The sequence below is a fragment of the Notechis scutatus genome, chromosome 1, assembly GCF_049901735.1.
Source record: "Notechis scutatus isolate UNSWTSFEM ecotype Mainland chromosome 1, rNotScu1.2, whole genome shotgun sequence".
NCBI classification, from domain to species: Eukaryota; Metazoa; Chordata; class Lepidosauria; order Squamata; family Elapidae; genus Notechis; species Notechis scutatus.
In genome coordinates, this window is record NC_142009.1 from 301,040,163 (window position 1) to 301,063,670 (window position 23,508).

At 38.3% G+C, this 23,508-nt stretch overlaps 1 protein-coding gene across 1 annotated transcript; it reads left to right on the forward strand.

Moving 5' to 3' along the window:
* Positions 1 to 1,880: 1,880 nt before the first annotated feature.
* On the forward strand, positions 1,881 to 22,672 carry GOLGA5 (golgin A5). The gene is made up of 12 exons (XM_026679211.2): positions 1,881 to 2,093; positions 5,130 to 5,731; positions 7,479 to 7,697; positions 9,044 to 9,263; positions 11,089 to 11,212; positions 13,988 to 14,191; positions 14,844 to 15,143; positions 17,395 to 17,493; positions 18,323 to 18,548; positions 19,562 to 19,667; positions 20,330 to 20,393; positions 21,901 to 22,672. Exons 2-12 carry the CDS (start codon positions 5,176 to 5,178, stop codon positions 21,979 to 21,981), a joined length of 2,199 nt encoding a protein of 732 aa, XP_026534996.2. The 5' UTR covers positions 1,881 to 2,093; positions 5,130 to 5,175; the 3' UTR covers positions 21,982 to 22,672.
* The last annotated feature ends 836 nt before the right edge of the window (positions 22,673 to 23,508 follow it).

Consider the following 23,508-nt stretch of genomic DNA (forward strand, 5'->3'; position numbering starts at 1 on the left):
ATCAAGTCAGTGCCTATTCTTAGCAGCCACATAGATTTTTTTTTTCTATAATGATCTGTCTCTAACCTGTTCTTGCAAGTTTTCCAATGGGGCATACATTGCCACAATGATCAAGCCTTGCTGCTTGGTTGTCCTCTCTCTTCCATCTTTCCCAGCATTAGAACCTTGTCTTATGTCTTTACATAATTTGTCCTAAGTAGGATAATGTGAGCCTGGTCATTTGTGCTTCCAGTGAGAATGCTGAGTTGATTTGATTTGGAAATTTTTTAGCCTTTTCCTTTCTTTCACTCCTTAAGCCTGTATGTGTATGTCCTTCCCTAATTAAAACATAAATGATCCCATTTCTGCTGTCCTGTTCTTGAAAGAAATGCTTTAAAAACCAGGAAAAGTAATTTCATATAGTAAAACACTAAAATTCAAGCACAGTACATGAAATGGTGTAGGGCAAGGGTCTTCAAACTTGGCAAGTTTAAGACTTGTGGACTTTAACTCCCAGAATTCCTGAGCTAACATGACGAGGAGGAATTCTGGGAGTTGAAGTCTACAAGTCTTAAAGCTGTCAAGTTTGAAGACCCCTGGTTTAGGGGGGAAAGCTACTCCAGTGCTGTGAATATATTTCACATTTTACTATGTATGTTTTTCTCACCAACCAAAACCCATTTTTAAAAGACACTAAAAGATTTCAGACAGTGCCCTCTACTGGATGAAAACTAAAATTCCATCATTAGCTTGAGACTAGCAGTCAAATCTCAAAATTAAATTGCCTAATTAAACTCACAACTCTCCATGTCTTCCTACTTGAAAGATGACTCCATTATCTTAGTCTTTATTATTTTAACCATGATTGTATAGATAAGAAACATAAATAAGTATTTCTCCCCAGTAAATTATGTTGAGGTATAATACCTCCCAAGATTTATTAATACAGAATAAGTCCTGCATTCTAATTTAAATTTTTTCCATAATCAGGCAATTGTGGTGATAACTAAAATATATTACATAGATGTTATATTCCTATGTGTATAACATCTAAACATAAATCAAGCCAAACAATTACACTGAATTCTCTATAAAGGGTTGATGTGGTTGTACAATAAGAAACATGTTGCATATATTCAAAGCACACCTTTTATTAGTATTAATCACATTTGTTATGAATAAAAGAAAAATACCTCTTGAAACAAAGGATGCCTTGGAAATATTATATGAAAATGCATAATGGCTGACACTAACTCTCCTAAATATACAATTACCGTATTATCACCCAATTTTGGCTGAGCTCAAAAAAGCATCAAGAAATCATAAAACTAGTCTGGATGGTGAAATAGATTACAAACATTCTGGAAACGGCAGCAGCAAATCCTTTTCATTGACACAAAACAAAATCGGACGTGTCCATGAAATCACCGAAAAGTAATTTAAGTAATTTTGTTCGACGTAAATTGGTAGTGCAACATTTTAGGTCGGCGATTCCCACCTTGGAACATTTAAAAGTGTATGGACTTCAACTCCCAGAATTCCTAAGCCACCAATGCCGGCATCAGAATCCTGGGAATTGAAGTCCACACACCTCAAAGTTGTCAAGCTTGAAAAAACACTACATGTGGATCTAGATTGCAGCGCACACCTCATCGTCATAAATGTGTAGTCGGTATCGGTGTTTCCAGTCAAAAACGTAATCCTTTCCCCTTCTTTCATTCAACACAAAGCAAAAAAAAACCAAAGAAAACCCCCAAACCCTCTTATTTCTGCTACCTCTTTTCCACCTCTCCCTCTCTCTCTCACTCACACCGCCCCCCCCAAAACGGGTCGGTCGTTCGCGAGAATGGCGCGGGTTCGGGCATGCGTGTTTGCGTCACTTCCCGGCAGGTATTGTCCGCGCCGGCGCTTTGCAAACCTTGTCGGGGAGACGTTCCGTTGGGTCCTTGTGCTCGCCTGCTAGTGGCCACGTCTCCCGGAAGGTTTATCCGGATGCCTCTGCGGGCTGACGGTAACCCGTTTGCCTCCTTTTCATCCTGTCTCGGTATTCCGGGTCCGCTTTGGGCTCCTGGTTGAAAGGATCGTGGCAGAATCGGTGGCGAAAGAAACCCGGGGTAAGCAGAGGCCTAAAAGACCGGAGGGTGTGGGTGTATGACTGTATGTGTATGTGGGGGTCGCCTGAGCAGATGGAGGGGATCGGAGGGGCGGGAAAAGGAATAAAGACCCCCGAGAGATTTTTTAGACCGTCTTTGGACTCGAGCTTGTCGTGATTTTCGCTCCTTCCTGCTCTTGTTGTGTCAGGGATCCCCACGAACTGCAGGGTAGGTTCAGCCAATGCAGGTTTTGCTAGCGTCATCGGTCAGAAGTAGCAGAGATCTCTTTACCTGTTGAAAGGCTGCCGTGAATCTGGGAAAGATACAGATAACAAATAACAGGTAATCAGAATTGGAGGGACCTTGGAGGTCATCTAGTCCAACCCCCCCGCCCAAGCAGGAGACCCTACACCATTTCTGACAAATGGCAGTCCAATCTCTTCTTGAAAGTCTCAAGTGATGGTGCTCCCACAACTTCCGAGGGCAAGCTGTTCCATTGGTTGATTGTTCTGTCAGAAAGTTTCTCCTTATTTCCAGGTTAAATCTCTCCTTGTTCAGTTGTCATCCATTATTCCTTGTCTGGCCTACAGGCACTTTAGAAAATAGCTTGACCCCTTCCTCCCTGTGGCAGCCCCTCAAATATTGGAAGACCGCTATCATGTCTCCCCTGAAGACAAGACAAGAGAGGCCTGGCCAAATAAAAGAGGAGCAGCCTTAACGGGGTGATAGCGTGAAAAATGTAGTGTCCTTCTCCTGGAGAAAGGGAAGGAAGGAAAGGAAGAAAGGAAAGGAGGAAGGGAAGGAAGGAAAGGAAGGAAGGAAAGAAAGAAAGGAAAGGAGGAAGGAAAGAAAGGAAAGAAAAAGGAAAGAAAGGAAAGAAAGGAAGGGAAAGAAGGAAAGGAAGGAAAGGAAAGGAAAGGAAAGACAAAAACAAAGAAAGATAAAAGGAAAAGAAAGGAAAAGAAAGAAGTTAACGATAGTTAAAAGGACAAGGAAGAGCATCTGGCCCCAAGTGAAGATGTTAGAAAGTTGGAGAAAACCTTTGGCAAAATAACATTGAATGCATGGATTGGACTTTTCTTTTTTATAGAGTAAATAGAAAGAATAGGCAAATTTGAGAACAGTAGACTAATGGTAAGAGCTTCTGCAAATACTAAATGGACCTACAAGTGGTCTTATTTCAGCTGCCTGGAATGCTACACTATGTTCCATTTTCTTATCAATTTGGCCTACCTTAGTAAGAGAGGGCATTACATGACAGTATTTGTAAATATTATATGGCCATGCCATTTACATGGTTTTCAAAAATTCTGTTTTCACATATATTTTTTTCTTTAAAGGAGAATATTTGCAGCTCAGGGTTGAAATGAGGGTCCCTTGGTGCTCTCTGAACTTGCAGATGTTCCATTACCCAAACTAGGTAACATCATACTAACACAGGAGAATATTGAGGCTAGCATACCCTAAACTTTTACTTTTGTATGCAAAATAGAACTGTTTTCGGGTATGCATTTATGTGATCAATTGTAAAATGTAATTTATTTGATAGCAGAAGTTGATAAAGCCATAATCCGAGGATTTCTATGCTGCACATAATTTCTTCCAAGAGGAGAAAACAAAGATCACTACACTCCCATTCACTACATATTCAGTTCCAAATGACCTGGGACTGTAGAACAGAAGGAAACATACTGCATTTTGAACTCAGACATTGACTAGGAATAAACCTTTCAGAGATGATGTACCTCTGGCTCCCAGGAATAACATAACAAGGACTAGTTTAGTTTGACCTAATCCATTAATCAGAAAAATGTAGCAGCTGCAAGGAACTTATTTATTTTTGGCAGAAAGATCACTGTTCTGACTTTGCTGGCAGAACCTATGGGGATGGAGTTAAAAGAGAGATCAACCTAGGATCTCTACATAGCCGTAAATCCAACACTTCATCTCCTAAATTCTTTTGATCTCTAACTCCTAGCAGGTGCTAACCATTAGTTGAGACTTCTTGTGCATCTACATGAATACAGTAAATCAGTTTTGATTGAATCTTCAGACGTGAACATGATCTTTTACATCTGACTGATTTTACATTAGGAAATTGTGCATTTTGGGCTTGCTGATAAGAATTAATAACTATATTAATATAATATGGATAAATTACCCATAGATTAACCATATAGTAATAATGCAGATAAGAATCGGAAAGGAAAATCACAATTGTTTTAATAGTTTATTAAATGAATGAAAGTTACATAATTTCCTGCGTTATGTTTAAAGGTAAAGCAAATGCACTTTTTAATATTTTTGACTGATTTCTATTCATATTTCTGGCCATTTATTCCAGTGGTAAAATATATGAATTTGTCAGATACAGATATGCCACTAGTATTATTTTATACATGTTTTCTTGACGTAACTGTTTGGAAGTGAACCATCTGAATTCAGCTTCCTCCCTACATTTAACAAATTAGAAACATCCATGTTTGTTTTTTGTGTAGCTTGGGAAAATTGCAGAGGAAAATTTCCAAGTGGATTATGTTCTGCATGTCTCCTAGTAATTGCCTGATACTAGCCAATTGCCTTTTACTCTACCCCAAATCAATCTCCAGCAAGTCATTTATACTACCAAAACAACTGATTCCTGTTTAAGCCAAGGTATACCTTAAAGAGATGCCACAATCTCTTAGAAATCCAAGGCAAAGGATTCTAATTAATGAGCAAAAAATAAATATGATGTGAATTGAAGCTTTCCACCTGATAGCTGACTATTCCACAGTCCTCTTCTAAAATATAAAGAAACATTAGCATTTCTTATCAGTTTGAACCTATGCTTCTCAGCTTCCTTTTGACATCCTCCTTTTGTTTCCAGGGATGGTGTACTAATGTATCTTTGACTTGTCTATAAAAATGTGGGAACACATATAATGCAGAATGGGAAAGGCAAACTATATTAATTATATTAACTCCATTTCAAGAAACATTGCAATAACGTTTTTTGACATTTAGTCTGTGACTGTGTGGTGTAACTTTTCTGTTCTTTGTATTTCCCCCCCCCAGGTTGAACGTTGGATGATAAAATTCCACATACTCTTTGATTTCCATTATGTCTTGGTTTACCGACCTGGCTGGCAAGGCAGAGGACCTGCTCAATAGAGTAGACCAAGGAGCTGCATCTGCTTTAAGCAAGAAAGAAAATGCAAGTGGCATAAACTACGTTGATAGCCAGGGGGATGATGTCAGCGTGTATCCCAATCCATATAAGACTAGAGAGCAGCAGGGTCCTGCGTCATCTACATCAAGCTTTATCTCATCTGCAGCTGAGAACATCAAACATCAGAAGGCAACAATTTTAGCAGGAACTGCCAATGTAGCATCCAGGGCCTCTGTGGAAGGATCTCCATCCACAGAGACAGTTTCCGTGTCCAGACCCTCTTTCCAATTTGTGAGAAGGAAAAAATCCGAACCAAACGATGAACTCCTGTTTGACTTTCTGAATAGTTCTGAAAAAGAACCTAGCGGGAAAAAGGACCTGAAAAGGGAGAAGAGCAAAGCAGCCACTGTTCAAAATCATTCTCGGACTTCAAGTATTAGCTCTGTGTCAGCAAGTTCACACAGCATCAAAACAGGGGAAGACCCTTCCATTCAAAGTCAAGGCAATGGTAGTTAAGCATAACTATGGAATGTGTTAAGGATTCTTTTGAAGGGTGTTAATGGTGACAGGAACCTGGTTTGATATTGATTTCCATTCAGTATCATTCTGATTATGATGGCTAAAGTAAGATTATATAAGCATATGGGTCACAGTTTAGGATGTCTCCTAAACTCTAATCAAAGCATCTGGATAGTTTGTTGAAAAGCCATGTTTACTTAGAGGGGTTAATAGAGAAGCTCTCCAAGTCCCCATTCTGGGAACTGCACTCAAAGGCACCAGATTGCAGAGCAGTGGTATAGATTACTACGCATTCATACCAAGCTTCTTTTGTAAATTAGACATCATCTGATTTCCTAATGCTTGTTTCATAAGCAGCATTCACATAAATTACAAAGGGGTGGAGACTGCCCTTTATGAAAATGATTTTCAAGGATCAAAGCAGGTGATATAATCTTACTAAATATAATAATTAGATTAGTCCATGGGGAGCAAATGTAGAAATATCAGAGTTCTCTATTTCCTTGGTACAGGTTCACTGAATGTATTATTTCTATAATTTTCTAGCAATCCCTGCCCCTCGAGAGGATGATGATGCAAGTTTAAATATTTAAATAAATATTTAGTCATTCAAATCCATACTGAATGTGTCTAGGCAAGTCAGTGTTCCATTATTAATTCTAAAGGCTTTGTTTTATTTTTGTTTTATTTTGTTAATTTCTCTAAAATTGCTACAAATTATAAAATGCATGATGCACTTCTGAAACTCATTTAAATTTGAGGCCTTACTTGCCTCTTGCAAACAGACGTATGGGTACTTAAAATAGCAATCCAAATGTATCTGTTTATTAATATGGCACACAATACTCCAAAATGTTGGAATAAAAGGCAAAATGCCTTTTTAAGTCTTCCCTGGTAATAGGCTCCCATTTTCATGTAGGTGGCCATTTTTCCTTAGGATTAGAATGCATGATATTTCTAAGTGGTTTTCACCCTTGCTGCACTTTTGTTTATCCCTACAAAGGCACTCTTTGCTAAATGAAATAAATAATACTGTGGGAACTGAACTAATGAAGCAAATAGTCAGGGTTGCTTATTTTAGCAATTCTTTTAATTACCTGTGAAACTACATAGGTTTCTTTTGATTAATGTACTAACAAAAGTGATGTGACAGCGATAGGCAGATGGGTACTCTTGAGAGGGTTTTGGATTACAGCCCCCATCGGCCTTAGCCAGCATGGAAATTGTCCCTGAATTGTGAGAATTATAATCCAAAATAACTGGAAGATAACATTTTTTTTTTTCATTTCTAGTTTTAAGATGTACTTTGTTTATTACCTTTATTATTGCAAGGTTGGTTTTGTTAGGCAGAGTAAGACCCAGCCAACAGCAGGGGTTTTTGGCTTTCAGTGTGCTGAAATGAACAGTTTGTTCAGTTGTGTTTTGAGGCTTACCACTTTGCACACAAGTGCATTTATAGGCCTTATATGTAACCTGCACTTTTTGCCTGCATTTTCCAAGATGGTCATAAATTAAGAAGTCTTCATGTATGATCTCCTATTTTTAAAATGTCAGATGTTTGGTTTGTTTATTTTGGTAATGCTTTTTTAATCTTCCTGTTTAAAAGCTAATGTACAATTATTTATTGTAGCAATCCCATTAACCTCAATGACACTTTCATTAGGTATATAGTTTGTCATAGAAATTGAACAGAGAAAGAAAGAAAGGCTCTGTTCAATATGTATCTCTTTGTTTAGAGACATCTGATAGTTCCAGTTCTGGATTAGAGACTGATGTGGATAATAAAAAGGATTCATTGCAAACCCCAGAAATTAATCCCAACCTTACTCTTAATGACGGTAAATCACATGAACTGTCCAATCTTCGCCTTGAAAATCAACTACTGCGTAACGAAGTGCAATCTTTAAATCAAGAAATGGCATCATTAATTCAGCGAGCCAAAGAAACCCAAACAGGTAGAAATGCAAGTTTGCACATTTTAAAAGATCCTTTGGTGGGTTGCTAGTTAAATAAGTCTTTTTAATCTGTTCAGTCCAAATGAGAACCATCTTTTTTAAAAAAATAATAATAGTGGTATTCATCAAAACAAGGTGTTTTGTGTTCCGTAGCAAAGTTAAATGCTAAATTATGGCTTTGAAGTAGACCAAATTACATTCTATATTTTCTTGTTGAGAAGATGTTCGGATGAACATATAGAAATGGGTTAAATCAGAGATTTCTAAAAGTATTCCCCCACACACACACACACTTTGGAGGAGCTCTTTTCAGTTTCATTATCTCCTATATAGCCAAATGTATATGTCTCATTTAGTAATTTACTTCTGCCTTTCTAGTGGTTTACTGGTTTTATATGTACCTGGTAAACCTGCCTATCCCTGATAATGCTATTGCTCCTTTCTGCCCTCTTAGGGAGATTAATTTTTTTCTCCATCCTTAACTGGAAATGCAGAGGGAGAGAGCCAAGTGTTTCATGCATGTAAAGCATGAGCAATGAGAATTCCATGTTCAACTTAAAATGTAATATTCCTTCTAATTAGGATTTGAGATAGAAAGTGCACCATGCTTTATCTACTTCTCTTCTACGTGGATTCTTCCTTTGTTTCCATTGCTTGCTTTTCTATAGAACATTGCTTCAAGTGGCGTAAGCCTTAATACAACCAGGATTGTCTGCATAAGCAGGATCTGAAGCTGATTGATATTTTCAAAGATTACTGTCATTGCCAAACCAGTGATCAAATTCAGGAGAAAAATGGAAGAACTCACGTAGGTTTGTGGAAGAATAAAAGGAGTAATGATTGCTTCCAGTATGACCTAATATCCCAACTGTAGTATTTTTATATTGTATATTTTGTGCATTCAAGTCAATCTTGACTCCAACTCCATGCAATTTCCACAGCAATCTTTTTTGAAAGTGGTTTGCCTTCTTTCTAGAGTTAAGAGAGAGTGATTGGCCCGAAGTCATCCAGATATTTTCATGGCTAAACATTCTTCCATTCTTGGCCCAATTCCTTTAACCACCACACCAAACCAGTTCTCCTACCATAGTTAGATAACTAGAAACATGACTGAGTTTATGTAATTTGCTAAGCCATAATTAAAGTCTGTTTCTGGATTTATAGGATATGTAAATCCAGACATTCTGGTTTAAGCATTATGGTTATTAATACAATTTTAAAAAACTCTGGCTTAGTGGGTCAACACATGAACCAAATAACTTTTTCTGATCACTGACAGAATCATGTTGCGTACATAATAATAAGGACTATAAACTTACTGATATTTACTAACCTCAACTTTATAGAATTAACCAATGCCCGGGCAAGAGTTGAAAAATGGAATGCTGACAATTCAAGCAATGACAGACTTGTTCGGGAACTTCAAGCTCAAGTTGATGATCTGACCGAAGCTGCCGCTGCCAAGGATTCCCAATTGGCTGTCCTCAGAGTGAGATTACAGGAGGCTGATCAACTTCTTAGTTCACGTAATAAAGCCCTAGAAACGTTGCAGAATGAAAAATCAAGGTATTCAGCATCAATCGTGTCACTGTATTTATCTGGGATTTTTTAAATTGAAGCTCAGTGCCCAAATAATTGTGCATGTGTGTGTGTATGTATGTCTGTATTCTGATCTTAATTCTCCATATTAAGGAACATTTACTTGAAATAATATGTTAATAGCAAAGGTATCTGTTGACATCTGAAAACCGGATCCATGATTAGAGGATTCCTATTTATGCTATTCTCTCTTCTTGAAAAGCAAAAGGGGAAGGAATTAATGTTCTGTTGTTGTTTTTTTCATTTGGTGGAAATTATTGCTTTAGTTTTTTCTGTGGATACTTTGCTTACATTCTGAAAAAGAGTGTAAGCTTTGTTCACATATATACATATACATACATACATACATACATACATACATACATACATACATACATATATCAAAGCAGCAAAACTACTCAGTTAAAATATAATCCCAGGCATGATTTAAGTATTTTCATTTCTTCCCGTGCTTTTTGTTTACTGTACCTCTGACATTAAATGGGAAAAATTATGTTGACATATCATGCCATGAAAATAAAAGGGAAAGAAGGCATTTTAGAAATTGAGATGATAGGATCAATACTGCAGAGGTGATTTAAAACCTCTGGCTCTCCATTTCATTGTGATTTAAAACCTCTGGCTCTCCTTACCCAGCCCCCTTTCCACTCCTGCCTTTTTCTTGTTCAATAGAAAAATTGTTCATTAACTAAATTAAAGTAATACTGAAAGAAGAAATAAGGATTGGATTAAATCGTTAAGTATTTCAAAAACAATGTTTCAGTCAGTAAATAGAATCATAGGGTTGGTAAAGGCCTTTTAGCCCATTGAGTCCAGCATCCTACTCAGAGCAAAATTCCGACTTAAAATTGTCTAATCTCTGAACACATTCAATTAGGAGAAACCCACCACCTTTCTGGGTACTTAGTTCCTAATTGTTCTTACTGTTCAGAAGGGTTTTTCCCCTCATAAGATTCAGTTAGAATCTACCTTCCTGCAACCTAAATCCATTATTCTTTAACTCTGTTCTGATGAGATAGTAAGCAAGGCTAGTCCCTTTATTTATTGTCTCATCCTTACAAATAATTGAAAAAGGGTTTGCATGGGTTTTTTATTAGTTTATTTAAAACATTTAAATGGTCACCCAACTTAAACCAAACTCCGGACACCCTTATAACCTTATCCTTATGACCCAAGGATAAAAACAAAAGCTGTAAGCCAATACCAACACTGATGTTGGGAATGGCGAGAGGATGTAAAATGATGGATAGCGAGCACTACAGAATATAAAGAAGTAATATGTACACCACAAAGATAGATATCTTTGGCAGAGAAGAGCAACAAAGAGCAGAGAAGAGCAACAAAATTGATTAGGGGACTGGAGGCTAAAACTTATGAAGAATGGTTGCAGGAATTGGTCTTGGCTAGTCTAGTGAAAAGAAGGACCAGGGGAGATATGATAGCAGTTTCCTAATATTTGAGGGGCTGCCACATAGCCTTAAAACGATCTGTTTTCCAAAGCACCCGAGGATCAGACAAGGAATAATGGGTAGAAACTGATCAAGGTGAGATTCAACCTAGAAATAAGGAGAAATTTTCCAACAGAGCAATCAACCAGTGGAACGGCTTGCCTTCAGAAGTTGTGGGAGCTTCATCACCGGAAGCTTTCAAGAAGCGACTGGATGGTGTAGGGTCTCCTGCTTGGGCGGGGTGCTTAGACTGGATGACCTACAAGGTCCCTTCCAACTCTGTTAATCTGTTAATGCGGATCTTAAAAGATGTTTCCGTAAATCTTTGTCCTCTACCTATACAGAATAATACAGGATAATAGCGAAGGCAACAGCCTGCACAATCAAGCCCTGCAGACTCTTCAGGAGCGGTTACATGAAGCGGAGTCCACTCTTAGGCGAGAACAAGACAACTACAAGCAGATGCAGGTTAGATAGTGGACCTGGGGAAGGCTGTTTAATTTTTTTCACCAATGGAAGAACTATATCAGGGGTGTCCAACCTTGGCAACTTTAAGACTTGTGGACTTCAACTCCCAGAATTCCTCAGCCAGCTTTGCTGGCTGAGAAATTCTGGGAGTTGAAGTCCACAAGTCTTAAAGTTGCCAAGGTTGGACACCCCTGAACTATATCTCAGTAATAGAGACAGAGACACTTCAGATTTATTGGATCAATATTTGTTGATATTGATATTGAATCATATGTGCTTAGAATGAAAGCTCAGATATCTTTGAATACATTCTGTGCCCGAGTCATGATCTATTTGAAAGGTATCCACGCTTGTGCAAATGTCCTAAGCTTCAGTAACGCCTAGTATTAGATTTAAAATGCAGTGTGTTGTTACCGTTGAGACACTTGGCTAGTCATATCATCTGGAAGGCTGCCTTTCTGTCAACTGCTCATCCAGCTTTGTGCAATGCCGGATTGATTTTTTTTCTGAATTTAAGTGAGGTTTGGACTGAGAGTTTTTAAGGCCTTCTCTTTTTTTCACGTGGAGAATCCATGCATTCAGTGCCTGGAAGGGAAAAAAACAGGACCTCACTTCCCATCTTCGCCCTATGCTTTTCTGTACAATTGGGCCAAAGGTCAATTCCTGCTGCAGCTCCAAGAGGGCTTTTTACAGGCTATGAACATGCTTGTAAAACCAGGACAGACCAAATATATACACAGAGCAAAATCTCGGTTACAGTACATGTGATAATCATAAGTTTTAATCTTACTAGTCTTGAGTAATATTTATTTTGAAATTATTAGAATAATTAAAAATGTGGTTTTAGAGGTCTCATAAAGATTATCCTGAGAAAGGAGCAAAATTCACCTGTACCCTCATATTCAGGATGTATCTGCTGTGAAAAATCAGAATTGAGCCTACTTATCCCATCCTTCAACAGGGTCGTCCGTCCGTCTGTCCGTCCCCCCCCCCAAAAAAAATAATGCTTTCCATTCAGATACCTGGATTTTAATTCTCAAAATTTCCAGGCAATCATTGCTATAGAAGTCTGGAAGTCAACATCAACTTATTTAGATTGGAAAAGATTGCTCCATGTGGATGGATGGTAAGCTAGCAAACTTCAAACAGTATGTCTTAATCTGCCATATCAATATGAAATCTCAAACATCAGTATTAAATAAGGGTCAGTCTGGGCAATCTGTTTTCCTTCCTTTTCCTGTGCATCCATTCACATGCATTTAGGCTTATAAGCTATTTCAACTACAGGTGGCCCTTAAGTGGCATACTTGCAAGGACAGTAAGCTAGAAAAATTAAAGCAATAAATAATAACAATAGAAATAGCACTTAGATTTATTTATCGCTTCACAGTGTTTTATAGCCCTCTCTAAGCAGTTTTACAGAATCAGCATATTGCCCCAACAATCTGGGTCCTCATTTTATGGACCTCGGAAGGATGGAAGGCTGAGTCAACCTTGAGCCAGTGACACTCAAACTGCTGGCAGCTGGCAGTTAGCAGAAGTAGCCTGCAGTACTGCATTCTAACCGCTGCCACTTCCACGGCTCTTACAAACACAACAAACATAAAACACAGTGAATAGCCAATAATGACTGATAAACTAATAACAACTGATAATAATAAAATCAGAGTCCTGTGGCATTCCGCAGTAGAAAGCCTTAGGACAGTGATGGCTAACCTTTTCAGCTTGGTGTGTCGAAAATCGGGAAAAAGTGTAGCCTTCCTCGGGTCGTGTGTCACTTCAAGAAATATCCATAATTTGGTTTATGACGGACTGGGCTGGGGTGATCACACAGGGCTGTGAAACTCGTCTCCCTGGTCTCAGGGCTGCAGGTGCAGGATGTGGGGATCGGAAGGCCACCTTACAGGGCTGTGAACCTCATGGATCTCCTTTCCTCCTGTAGTTCCTGAGGTAATGAAACTGACAAACCTCAGTTTATGGCGGTTAAAACTGGTTCTCTGCTGCAAAGATCTTGCGGCAGCGGTGACACCACGCTCCACGCAACAAGCAGGGAGCAGGGATTGGAGCAGAGCACAGGCAGCCTCTAAATGTGCAGGTTTTCCCCACACCAACAGGCGTGTCAGTCAAAGTGCCTTGGCGTGTCACGAGTGACACGCGTGTCATAGGTTAGCCATCACTGCCTTAGGATTAGCCTACCTATCCACTCCTCAGAAGAAGGAAAAGAATCACTGCCAAATGTATGTCCTTCAGTCCTCAGAGATGGTCCAGAAGGATGCCATGATTGATGGTATCGAAAGCAACTGAGACATTAACTAGGACTATGAGAGCCAAACTTCTTCATCTCAATCCTGCTCCACAACATCTATGTTAGATCTAGAATTCTATGATCAGCACTACCATTTTACCTTAGTCAGTTATTAATTGGCAGATTGACATAAAAGTATTTTTGCAGGTATGCATACACAGTTGTTTATATCTCACCTTTTTCTAGGCAACGAAGATACCTAATGTTCATTCTTCCCCCGGTTTTCCCCACAACAACCTTGTGACATGGATTGGGTTGAGAGAAAAGTGTGGGCCAAAGGTCAACCAGCTGGGTTTCATACCCAACGTTGGATTAGAACTCACAGCCTCCTGATTTCTAGCCTGGTGTCTTAACCAGTAGTCCAAACTGTTCTCTTTATTATTATGTTTGTTTATCAAGAATAAAGTAACAAATACAAGCATTTTATTTATTTATTTTATACTAAAACCAAACAAAACTTCCTCCGTCAGAATGAATTTGCAACTCGCCTGAGTAAAATGGAAGCTGAACGTCAGAACTTGGCTGAAGCCATAACCGCATCTGAGAGGAAATACGTGGAAGAAAAACGGAAATCAGAGGAATTTCAACAGCAAATTAAAGTAGCCAAAGCTAGCTGGGAGTCTGCTAAGCAAGAGTTGGTGGACTACAAGCAGAAAGCCACGCGCATACTCCAGGTAACACCACAGTAATCCAGTTCAACAATGTCCTCCTGACGTTGCTAAACAAACAAAAGGGGAAGGCTGTCCTATAACCTAAAGTAACAAACAGATGCAATTTGTTAATAAAATAATAAAATATAAAAGTGTTAGTTAGGTTTGGATTTTAGTATATTTTGAAAGGACTAAAAATATTTATATAAATCACTTATCACCGGAAAAAATCCTTGTTAAGGAAGTTTTGCATTCAGTATAATTTTATATTCAATTTGAAAAGTTTCAACAGGGTTATTATTAAATAATGTTTTCAGGCAACCTGATGTCATGCACTTTTGCTCACATTTGCCATATTTTTGATTTGAGATAGGGAATTTGTTTCCCATCCAAAGGGGGGTTCAACTCCAATTCCCATCAATTTTATCCTCCACGAGCAGTAGTAGTGAGAGATTAAAATTCCAATTACTGCTAGAGGTCCGTAAATTCCTCACCTTGACATTTAGGCAATTACTAATGTTAAATACGGGAAACTTTCTGTCCCAAAGCAAAGTATTGATGCTGAGCACAAATAAGGTTCCATTACTGCATTTACATTCTGCCTTTTGGTTACAGTTAACAAACTAAGGATTGTAATGCAATTTCACTTATCCTTGATTTTGTCTTTGCATCTCAGTCTAAGGAAAAGTTGATAAACAGTCTAAAAGAAGGCTCCGGTATTGAAGGTTTGGATAGTCAAACAGCAAGCATTATGGAGTTAGAGGAACTGAGGCACGAACGGGACATGCAAAGGGAAGAAGTACAGAAGTTGTGGGGCCAAATGCAACAGCTGAGAATTGAACTACAGGATATGGAAGCACAGCAGATAAGTGAAGCTGAGTCCACAAGAGAGCAAATTCAAGATCTGCAGGATCAAATTGCAACACACAAAACAGCCAAACAAGAAGTAGAGGCTGAACTGGAGAGGCAGAAACAGGTAAATATTGGGAAGAGTTGAAATGGCTTGCTGAGTAGTATTTCAGGAGCTTCCCTCTTAAATCTCATGAAAAATCAGAATACATTGATATATTTGGGGGTTTACATATGGAAAAGATATACACACTGCTCAAAAAAAATAAAAGGAACACAAAAATAAGACATCCTAGATCTGAATGAATGAAATATTCTTATTAAATAGTAAATAATAATAATTCTTATTAAATACTCTTATTAAATAGTTCATTACATAGTTGAATGTGCTGACAACAAAATCACACAAAAATTATCAATGGAAATCAAATTTAGCAACCCATGGAGGTCTGGATTTGGAGTTACACTCAGAATTAAAGTGGAAAAAAACACTACAGGCTGATCTAACTTTGATGGGAGTTACACTCAAAATTAAAGTGAAAAAATACACTACAGGCTGATCCAACTTTGATGTAATGTCCTTAAAACAAGTCAAAATGAGGCTCAGTAATGTGTGTGGCCTCCACGTGCATGTATGACCTCCCTACAATGCCTGAGCATGCTCCTGGTGAGGTGGTGGATGGTCTCCTGAGGGATCTCCTCCCACACCTGGACTAAAGCATCCCCCAACTCCTGGACAATCTGTGGTGCAATGTGGCGTTGGTGGATGGAGCGAGACATGATGTCCCAGATGTGCTTAATTGGATTCAGGTCTGGGGAACGGGTGGGCCAGTCCATAGCATCAATGCTTTCATCTTGCAGGAACTGCTGACACACTCCAGCCACATGAGGTCTAGCATTGTCTTGCATTAGGAGGAACCCAGGGCCAACCACACCAGCTTTGCTAACACCAATTTATAAATGGTTTGCCATTATCCAGTCAACTCGGGATAATGTGCAGGTTTGAAATGAGTTATTGTTTATGGAGCTCATAATATACATATAACTGCTTATTTGGGCAAACTAAAACACAAATTTTTCACTTGGATGCAACTGTAATTAGCTGACAAAATTGATCTCTAGAAATTGTCACAGCAATTGGTTTTCCACAGAAATTTCTGTAAATACTATTCAATTGAAAATAGGTATCTTTTCTTGTACTCAGTGGATTTTATTGTTATTTTGAACAGTTGTAGATGAAACCATCAAAGGCAAGGTGTTTAATTTACTTTCCCTGATTATTTATCTTGGAGGATTACCTGTTTTACAAGAAACTCCATATTAATTTGACAGGGTCGAATTGAACTAATGAAAAAGCAAAAGATCTATGATTGCTTTCAAAAGATAATATTAATTCTGTATCTTGAAGCCATATGGTGGTGTTTTATTATAGCTCCATGTTTAATCCATTTTTTTTTTGTTCTGGGATAAAAAATACTTTGAAATGAATTGAATCTCATCTGTTTTGTTTGTGTTGGCATATAAGCACTAATCTAATTCCCTCGAGTATTCCTGTTTCATTTATTTATTAGTGGAGTTAAGTAACAGTTCGGATAAATGATACAAGAACGAATATATTCATGCTGAAACAGTGCTAAAATTAAGATCGAGAGGTTTGAGACAAAAACAGTATTCTGTCTCTGAGGAAACCCCCTTGCTTATTTTACAGGTTTGTAGGAAGAAGCCAAACTGTAGCACCTGGTCTGTAAAAATCAACACGGTTGCAATACTTTTGTCCAGTCCTCAGCATTCATGTCATATGGGATTGTCCTTTGTTTACTGTAGATTTGCCATCACTCTTCCTTAAATCTTAGTCTTCTGCAGTTATTCAGGTTGTATTTGATATATTAAAGATTGATATATTAAAAGAGTGCTGAAGCTTTTTTTTTTTCCTCCCATGATTATGTAGAAATGGCTTTGCAGTAAGTAGATACGGGTTCTGCTCACTCAGGTATATTAGGTTTTTGTTCATTTTTACATATGTAATTACTATGTGTCCTCCCTTCTATTCAGAAAAAAGCAAATGAGACAAAAAAAAAACAAACCAAAGCCATAAACTGTCAGCTTTTTACATTTTCAAATAAATGTTGAAACTGCTCTCCGCTACTAATACTGCTTTTTGTAATGAGTTGCCTGAATCTAGGAATTTCTAAATGTTCATTATGGTCTTAATATAGTGTTTCACAGCTTTGGCAATGCCTTTTCAGTTGCAGAATTGAAACTCACAAGAAAGTGAGTTTCTAGTTGTAAACACAAATAGGTCACAGTAGTACCATTGTGTTTTGCTTTTATTGTTACGTTTAATATATTAATTGCTGCTGGACATGCTTATTTTCCAGGAATTACGCTATACTGAGGAAGAATTGTACAGGACAAAGAATTCTCTGCAAAGCCGAATAACAGATAGAGAGGAGGAGATTCAGAAGCTAAGAAATCAGGTAATGGATTAGCTTAACAATTTTGCAGTCAACATTTTTAACCATGCCCCTGTAACATCGCACCAGCTAACCTTGAAATGAAATTAGCTCAACTGTTGGATTTATTTTTAAAAATATTATATTTATCTTTTCTTAATAAAAATAATCAATTAAAAAGAAAAATCTTAAAATAAGGGTACAATGACAGTCAAATCACTTTATTTCAAAGTTATGGCATCTCAGGCAGATCATTCTTTGGAGACAAAGCTAGATACAATATATGTCCAACGTTTGGATTTATGCTTCCGGATTGACAAAGTTTTAACAAAAAATGAATGTGTTCTTTTTCTTCTGCCAAGCCTGACATCTCACATTCGGGTTGGTGGTAGAAATGCTGGGTAGAGCATGCTGTGTGGAATCTGCTCACCTGCAGCCCCATGCCTCTTCTCTATGCCAAGTTTTTTCCAAAAATGGAAAGGGTGAGGGAATGAGACCTGTCAAATTCTGCTGCCTAATAGTATTTTATGCCTATTTGAGAGCAAATCCTGATCCTTCCTCCACTCCCAGCTTTTCTGAGGGAAAGAACTCTGGGCTATGTGCTTCACTCTAAAGCAGGGATGTCAAACACCGCCACGGCATTGTCATGTGATATATTGGGACTTGCCCCCCTTCGCTAAACCAGGCGCGGGCAAGGCCAATGTATGACTCATCTGGCCTGGGAGCCGGGAGTTTGACAGCCCTGCTCTAAAGCAAGAGCGTAGAGCAAAATGCAAGTCAAGGCATTTCGTTCAGACCGCACTCATTCCAATGAAGGTGCTTCTCTTCCAATAGTATTTTGTTCACTCTGCAGCTAACGAACAAAACATTGAGCAGCAGTAGCCAAACAGAGTTAGAGAATCGGCTGCATCAATTGACAGAGACGCTAATTCAGAAACAAACCATGCTGGAGAATCTCAGCACAGAAAAAAATGCTTTAGTCTATCAGCTGGAACGACTGGAGCAGCAGCTGAAGACTGTCCAAGGGGCTTCAACAAATGGCTCCTCCATTAATATGGCAGGAATTGACAACAGTGAAGGTAAAATGAGGAATGAACTGTTTATTGTGAAAATGTATATCCCGATAGATTGGAAAGCTTAACACAGTGTTTCTCAACCTTGGCAAGTTTAACTTGGATGGACTTCCAGAATTCCCCAGTGCAGCTGGCTGGGGAATTCTGGGAGTTGAAGTCCACCCATCTTAAACCTCCCAAGGTTGAGAAACACTGGCTTAACACATTAATGTTGATGCTCCTGCTATGACACCAATCAGTCCTTCCAATCAAATAAAGGAATGGAACAGCCTCCATTCCATTCCTTTATTCACAGTTTCCTTTTTCTTTCAACAGCCTCTGAGTTTCTCAGTCTTTGCGTGGTTTCTCTTTCCTTTTCCCTTCTGCCTTCCCAATATTTTCTGATTTTTTTTTCATCTTCTAGTATTTTCCTCTCATACATATAGATGAGCCATTTTGTTACACAAGAAAAGCCGTCCAGAATCACCTTATAGGGGAGATGGGTGGCATAAAAGTTTAATAAATAAAATGCAACAAAATAAGCAATGAATTTCACACCTGAAAACCTATGAAATAGAGACAGTAATGGGCTCCATGTTACAATGAAAAATTACTGTTTACCTCAGATGGCTTCATTTTATAGTACTGAGAGAGTTTTCCCAAAAGATTTTTGCTATTACATGATTCTTAATTGGCCACTATACTTCCGATAATAGCTTTGCAACCTGTGTTCTGCAGTGAGGACATTTTCAGACGTAGATTGCCTGACCTGTGGAGTATTTCATTAAAATAAAATTGAAATGAATGCAGAATCCTCACAGATTCATCCAAAGTCCTTTTGAATATGTTTGAAATTTCTGTTCTGACAAAGCGGTCATGATAAAATACAAAACATTATAAAAAATCACACTTCTAATTTGGTCTGCTACTTTGCTTTCTCATAATATCGTCATACTTTATGTAATGAATATTTATTGTCGTTTATTCATCATTTTTACTGCTGCTAATGGCTTTTTAAATTATTATTATTATTACTCTAGGTACTCGCATGCGAAATGTTCCTGTCCTTTTTGGTGATCTCGATGTGAATGCAGCGGGAATGTATGGCAAGGTTCGCAAAGCTGCAAGTACTATAGACCAGTTCAGGTGAGGATAAGGCAGAGAATAGAAAGATTGCTTGGAAGAAGCAATTATGTCCAGGGAGAAGATCTTTGAAAGAAATCTTGATCTTGCAGTGCAGTGATCCCCAACCTTTTTTACGCCGCGGCCCGGTACCGGCATCAGCTGGGCGCCGCGGTGCCGGTGCCGCATCAGCTGGCGCCGCCATCTGTTTTTGATGAAAAAGTGCTTCCGTGACCTCACCGGAAGCACTTTTTCATCAAAAGATGGCGGCGCCTCGTGAGCTTTTCCGGGTAGAAATGGCTTTCTACCTGGAAAAGCTCAACGAAGATAGCAACACCGCCATCTTTTGATGAAAACGTGCTTCTGGTGAGCTTTCTACCCAGTAAAGCTCACCGAAGCACTTTTTCATCAAAAAGATGGCGGCGCCAGCAAGCCAGCGGCCCGGTAGGACTTGTTCCGCGGACGGTACCAGTCCGCGGACCGGTGGTTGGGGACCCCTGTTGCAGTGGATATCTTGATTAAAATGTTGAAGCAATATCTGGGTCTTGTGGAAAATCTGAATGATGGGGATGTTTGGAAAATGAATTATCAATAAAACTTGCAATGTAATAATGTCTTTATGCAACTCTCTGGTGACACACTTACGCTAGGGTATTTTCTAATATTTTTATTGTAATTGATTACAGCATTCGTCTTGGAATCTTTCTGCGTCGATATCCCATTGCAAGGGTATTTGTAATCATTTACATGGTGAGTTTGCTTAATGTACTCATAATGCAACATATGTAATTTTCATTACCGGTATATATTATTTCATTTTGATCTGATATGCAATGAATGAAATATACAAAACAGGTGAGGTATAATTGTAACCGCTCGCTATAAATCTAAGTAGCATGAAAGTCAGCTGGGTGACTTTGGGCAGGTCCTTCTCTCTCAGTCCCACACACCTCAGGGTTGTTGTGGGGAAAATAAGAGGAGGAAGGTGTATTGGATATGTCCACCACCTTGAGTTATTTGTACAAATAAGGGTGGGATAAAAATAAGTAAGAACTTACACAATTTACTACTTGTAATTGTGCAGCAGGATGGAATTAACGCAAATTTGCCTTTGAAAGAAGATTTTGCATATTTTTTTGTCTTTTTATATACTTCACTATCATCTCAAGCGATAAAGTCTTTAAAATTCTGTAGCTCATTATCCCAAAAGTGCTTTTTCAAAAGGCAGCTGGACTTTGTCTTTCACTGATGACATTTCGCTTATTCAAGAAGCTTCTTCAGTTCAGAACTAAACTAAACATCTTCAACGAAAAACAAAGCCCAGTTGCCTTTTGAAAAAAAACACCTTTGGGACAATTGAGATGATTGAGAATCTCTATAGACTCCATAGCTCATTACATTTAAAGTGTAACTGGTGGCAGTTATGGTTACTTTAAATATGTAGTCCTGCTTGTGAAAGAGCAATACAGACAGCTCTCTCCTTGCATTCCACAAGGCTGTTCATTCAACTATGAAAAACTATACAATTTTTACCTTACTCACTACACAAAGGAAGTGCATTGCAAACTAAACCCCACAAGATCAGCGAACAGACAGGAGAGGGCAGTGTCCAGTGGCATCTACTCAGCTTCTCAATGCATGATGGTGTTACTAAGTGTACACATGCGCACACTGTAAATTCCCTCTTCTGCTTTCTTCTGTCTTCTGGAACATTCTAGGTTTGGATTTCAGACTGGTTTGGTTATATCAGTGAATGTTTGTAATTCAAAAGTTCAGAAGTAGATGACTTCTATTCAGGAGGGTTTCAGCACACAGGATGTGGGTCATCTGGTTCTCCGTGTGAGGGCTTTTCTATAGGACAGCACAGCAGGTCACAACAATGAAGGCAGCAGACAGCATTTTGGATAATGATCCATATTTAGGTCCTGATGCCTCTGGTTCCTGTATCAAAAAAAAAGATAAGTTATTCTCAAATCCAATACAATTCCTGATACATGGACACTTCTATGCAATTTTCTTGAAATGAAATGGAAATTTTGTTTGCCACTGCCTTCTTAAAATAATATACGGTATATTTATTTGGCTTCCCAATCTAGTCTGCAGTTTAGCCATGGATTTCTCAGATGGTTCTCCATTCAAGTAGGAACAAGCTTTCTAGATCAGTCATATTGCTTGCAACCAATTCGCACATCAGACTATATGATTTATTTTGATTTAAAGTACCTTGCATTATTCCTATTATTATTATTTTTGGCAGGTCCTGCTTCATCTTTGGGTCATGATTGTTCTACTTACATACACACCAGAAATGCATCATGATAATCCAAGTGGAAATTAGACCAGACTGGAAGAGACTCGTCCATGCAATATAACAATGGGAAAAAGAATCCAATAAAGACTCTTTGAAGAGAAAAGCTTTTGTCAATATTTGAACAACCATTACATCTTTTCTTTAGCTGCTTGAGAAAAATTAAATAACATGATGGGATCTAAGCTTAGTAGCTGTAAAAGCAAGCAACTTCTTCAGGAAACTGCTGCTGCCACCTTCATCCCTCTTTTTGTGGCACATTCATGTAAAAACATATATATGCATCGGAACCTGGTTTTAAGACTATAGATGTATATGTAACATAATGTATTTTTGATTCTACAGGAAATGGGGCTATTGTCCAAAAAATAAATGTACTTAGAAGCTGAGAAGCAGCTTTTATTCTGTTTTTTCCCTTTAGTGCACCTTTAAACTTTGTAAATATTAAAGTGTTCCATATATTATGGATTTGACAGCTGCTTTGCAGAATGCTTTTCTTTAAAAAGCTTTAATGAAGAGAATAGAGATGATGCGGTCCTTAAAATATGGTTCTTCAGCATATCAGAAATTTATTTTCCATGATAATGCAGAAAACTTGTTAATGCTTATTTTAATTATGTACAATAGAGCACATAAAGAATTGTAAAATTCAGTGCCTTTTGATCTTTGCATTTTTGACATTGTTATTAATTGCCATATTAAAACGTATTTTTTCTTCAGATTTTCATAGCATTCATCTTAATACATAGGTCCTTAATAGAATGTTTATTTATAAACTGCAGAATATTATTATTATTGTTGTTGTTGTTATTTTATTTAATCTTCAATTCGATTCACAGTCTGGGACTGGTAAAAACAGTTCAAATCCTAACCAAGGACCTAAGAGCTGTTAAAGTAACGTCTGAGTAGCTAGGCAGTTCCAAGTAAGGTGGGTTTTTGCAAAGTCAGAATATTCAGGTCTAATAAGTTGTAAATTTTGGTATTGCTCCAAGGGCTCCTATTGCTACTGGTACAACCATTGATTTCTTTCTCCACAATCGCTCAACTTCAATTTGCAAATCAAATATTTCATTATTTTTTACTACCAGTACTATAATACCGGTATTAGTATTTTATGGCATTGTTACATCAACCAGGAGATTGCAATGCTTATGCCAAGTAGTAGTTTGGCTGCCAATTTACTAGCTCTGTTGTGGTACATGCACGCTTCCCAAGGTGCGCCTCAGGAGGGAGAGCTAGCTTTACACCAGAAAGTAAGTTGAACGGGTCTTCCTGCAGTGTCATCCAAAGCGCTCTCCCCCCACCCAAACTGCCTCACAAAAGGGCATCGCAATCAGGAAAGCTCAGACCCTGCAAGCATCTGGCCGCCTGCATAAAGCACAACCTGTGTCAAGGACGTCAAGATATTAACAGTTAATTGGCTTAAAAGTGGTTCTGAAATGTACTTTTGGATCTCTTGTAGGTGTGGTTTCAGTCCTGTCAAAAAGCGTTCAACTGTGTAATAGCCAAACATGTTGAAGCAGCTTAGCCAAAGGGAGGGAGTTAAAAAGGCTTTTC

Coding starts and splice junctions, on each gene's coding strand:
- GOLGA5 (XM_026679211.2), top strand. CDS start 5,176: ATGTCTTGGTTTACCGACCTGGCTGGCAAGGCAGAGGACCTGCTCAAT. Junction 7,698..9,043: donor AGCCAAAGAAACCCAAACAG/GTAGAAATGCAA, acceptor TCAACTTTATAG/AATTAACCAATGCCCGGGCA. Junction 14,192..14,843: donor AAGCCACGCGCATACTCCAG/GTAACACCACAG, acceptor TTTGCATCTCAG/TCTAAGGAAAAGTTGATAAA.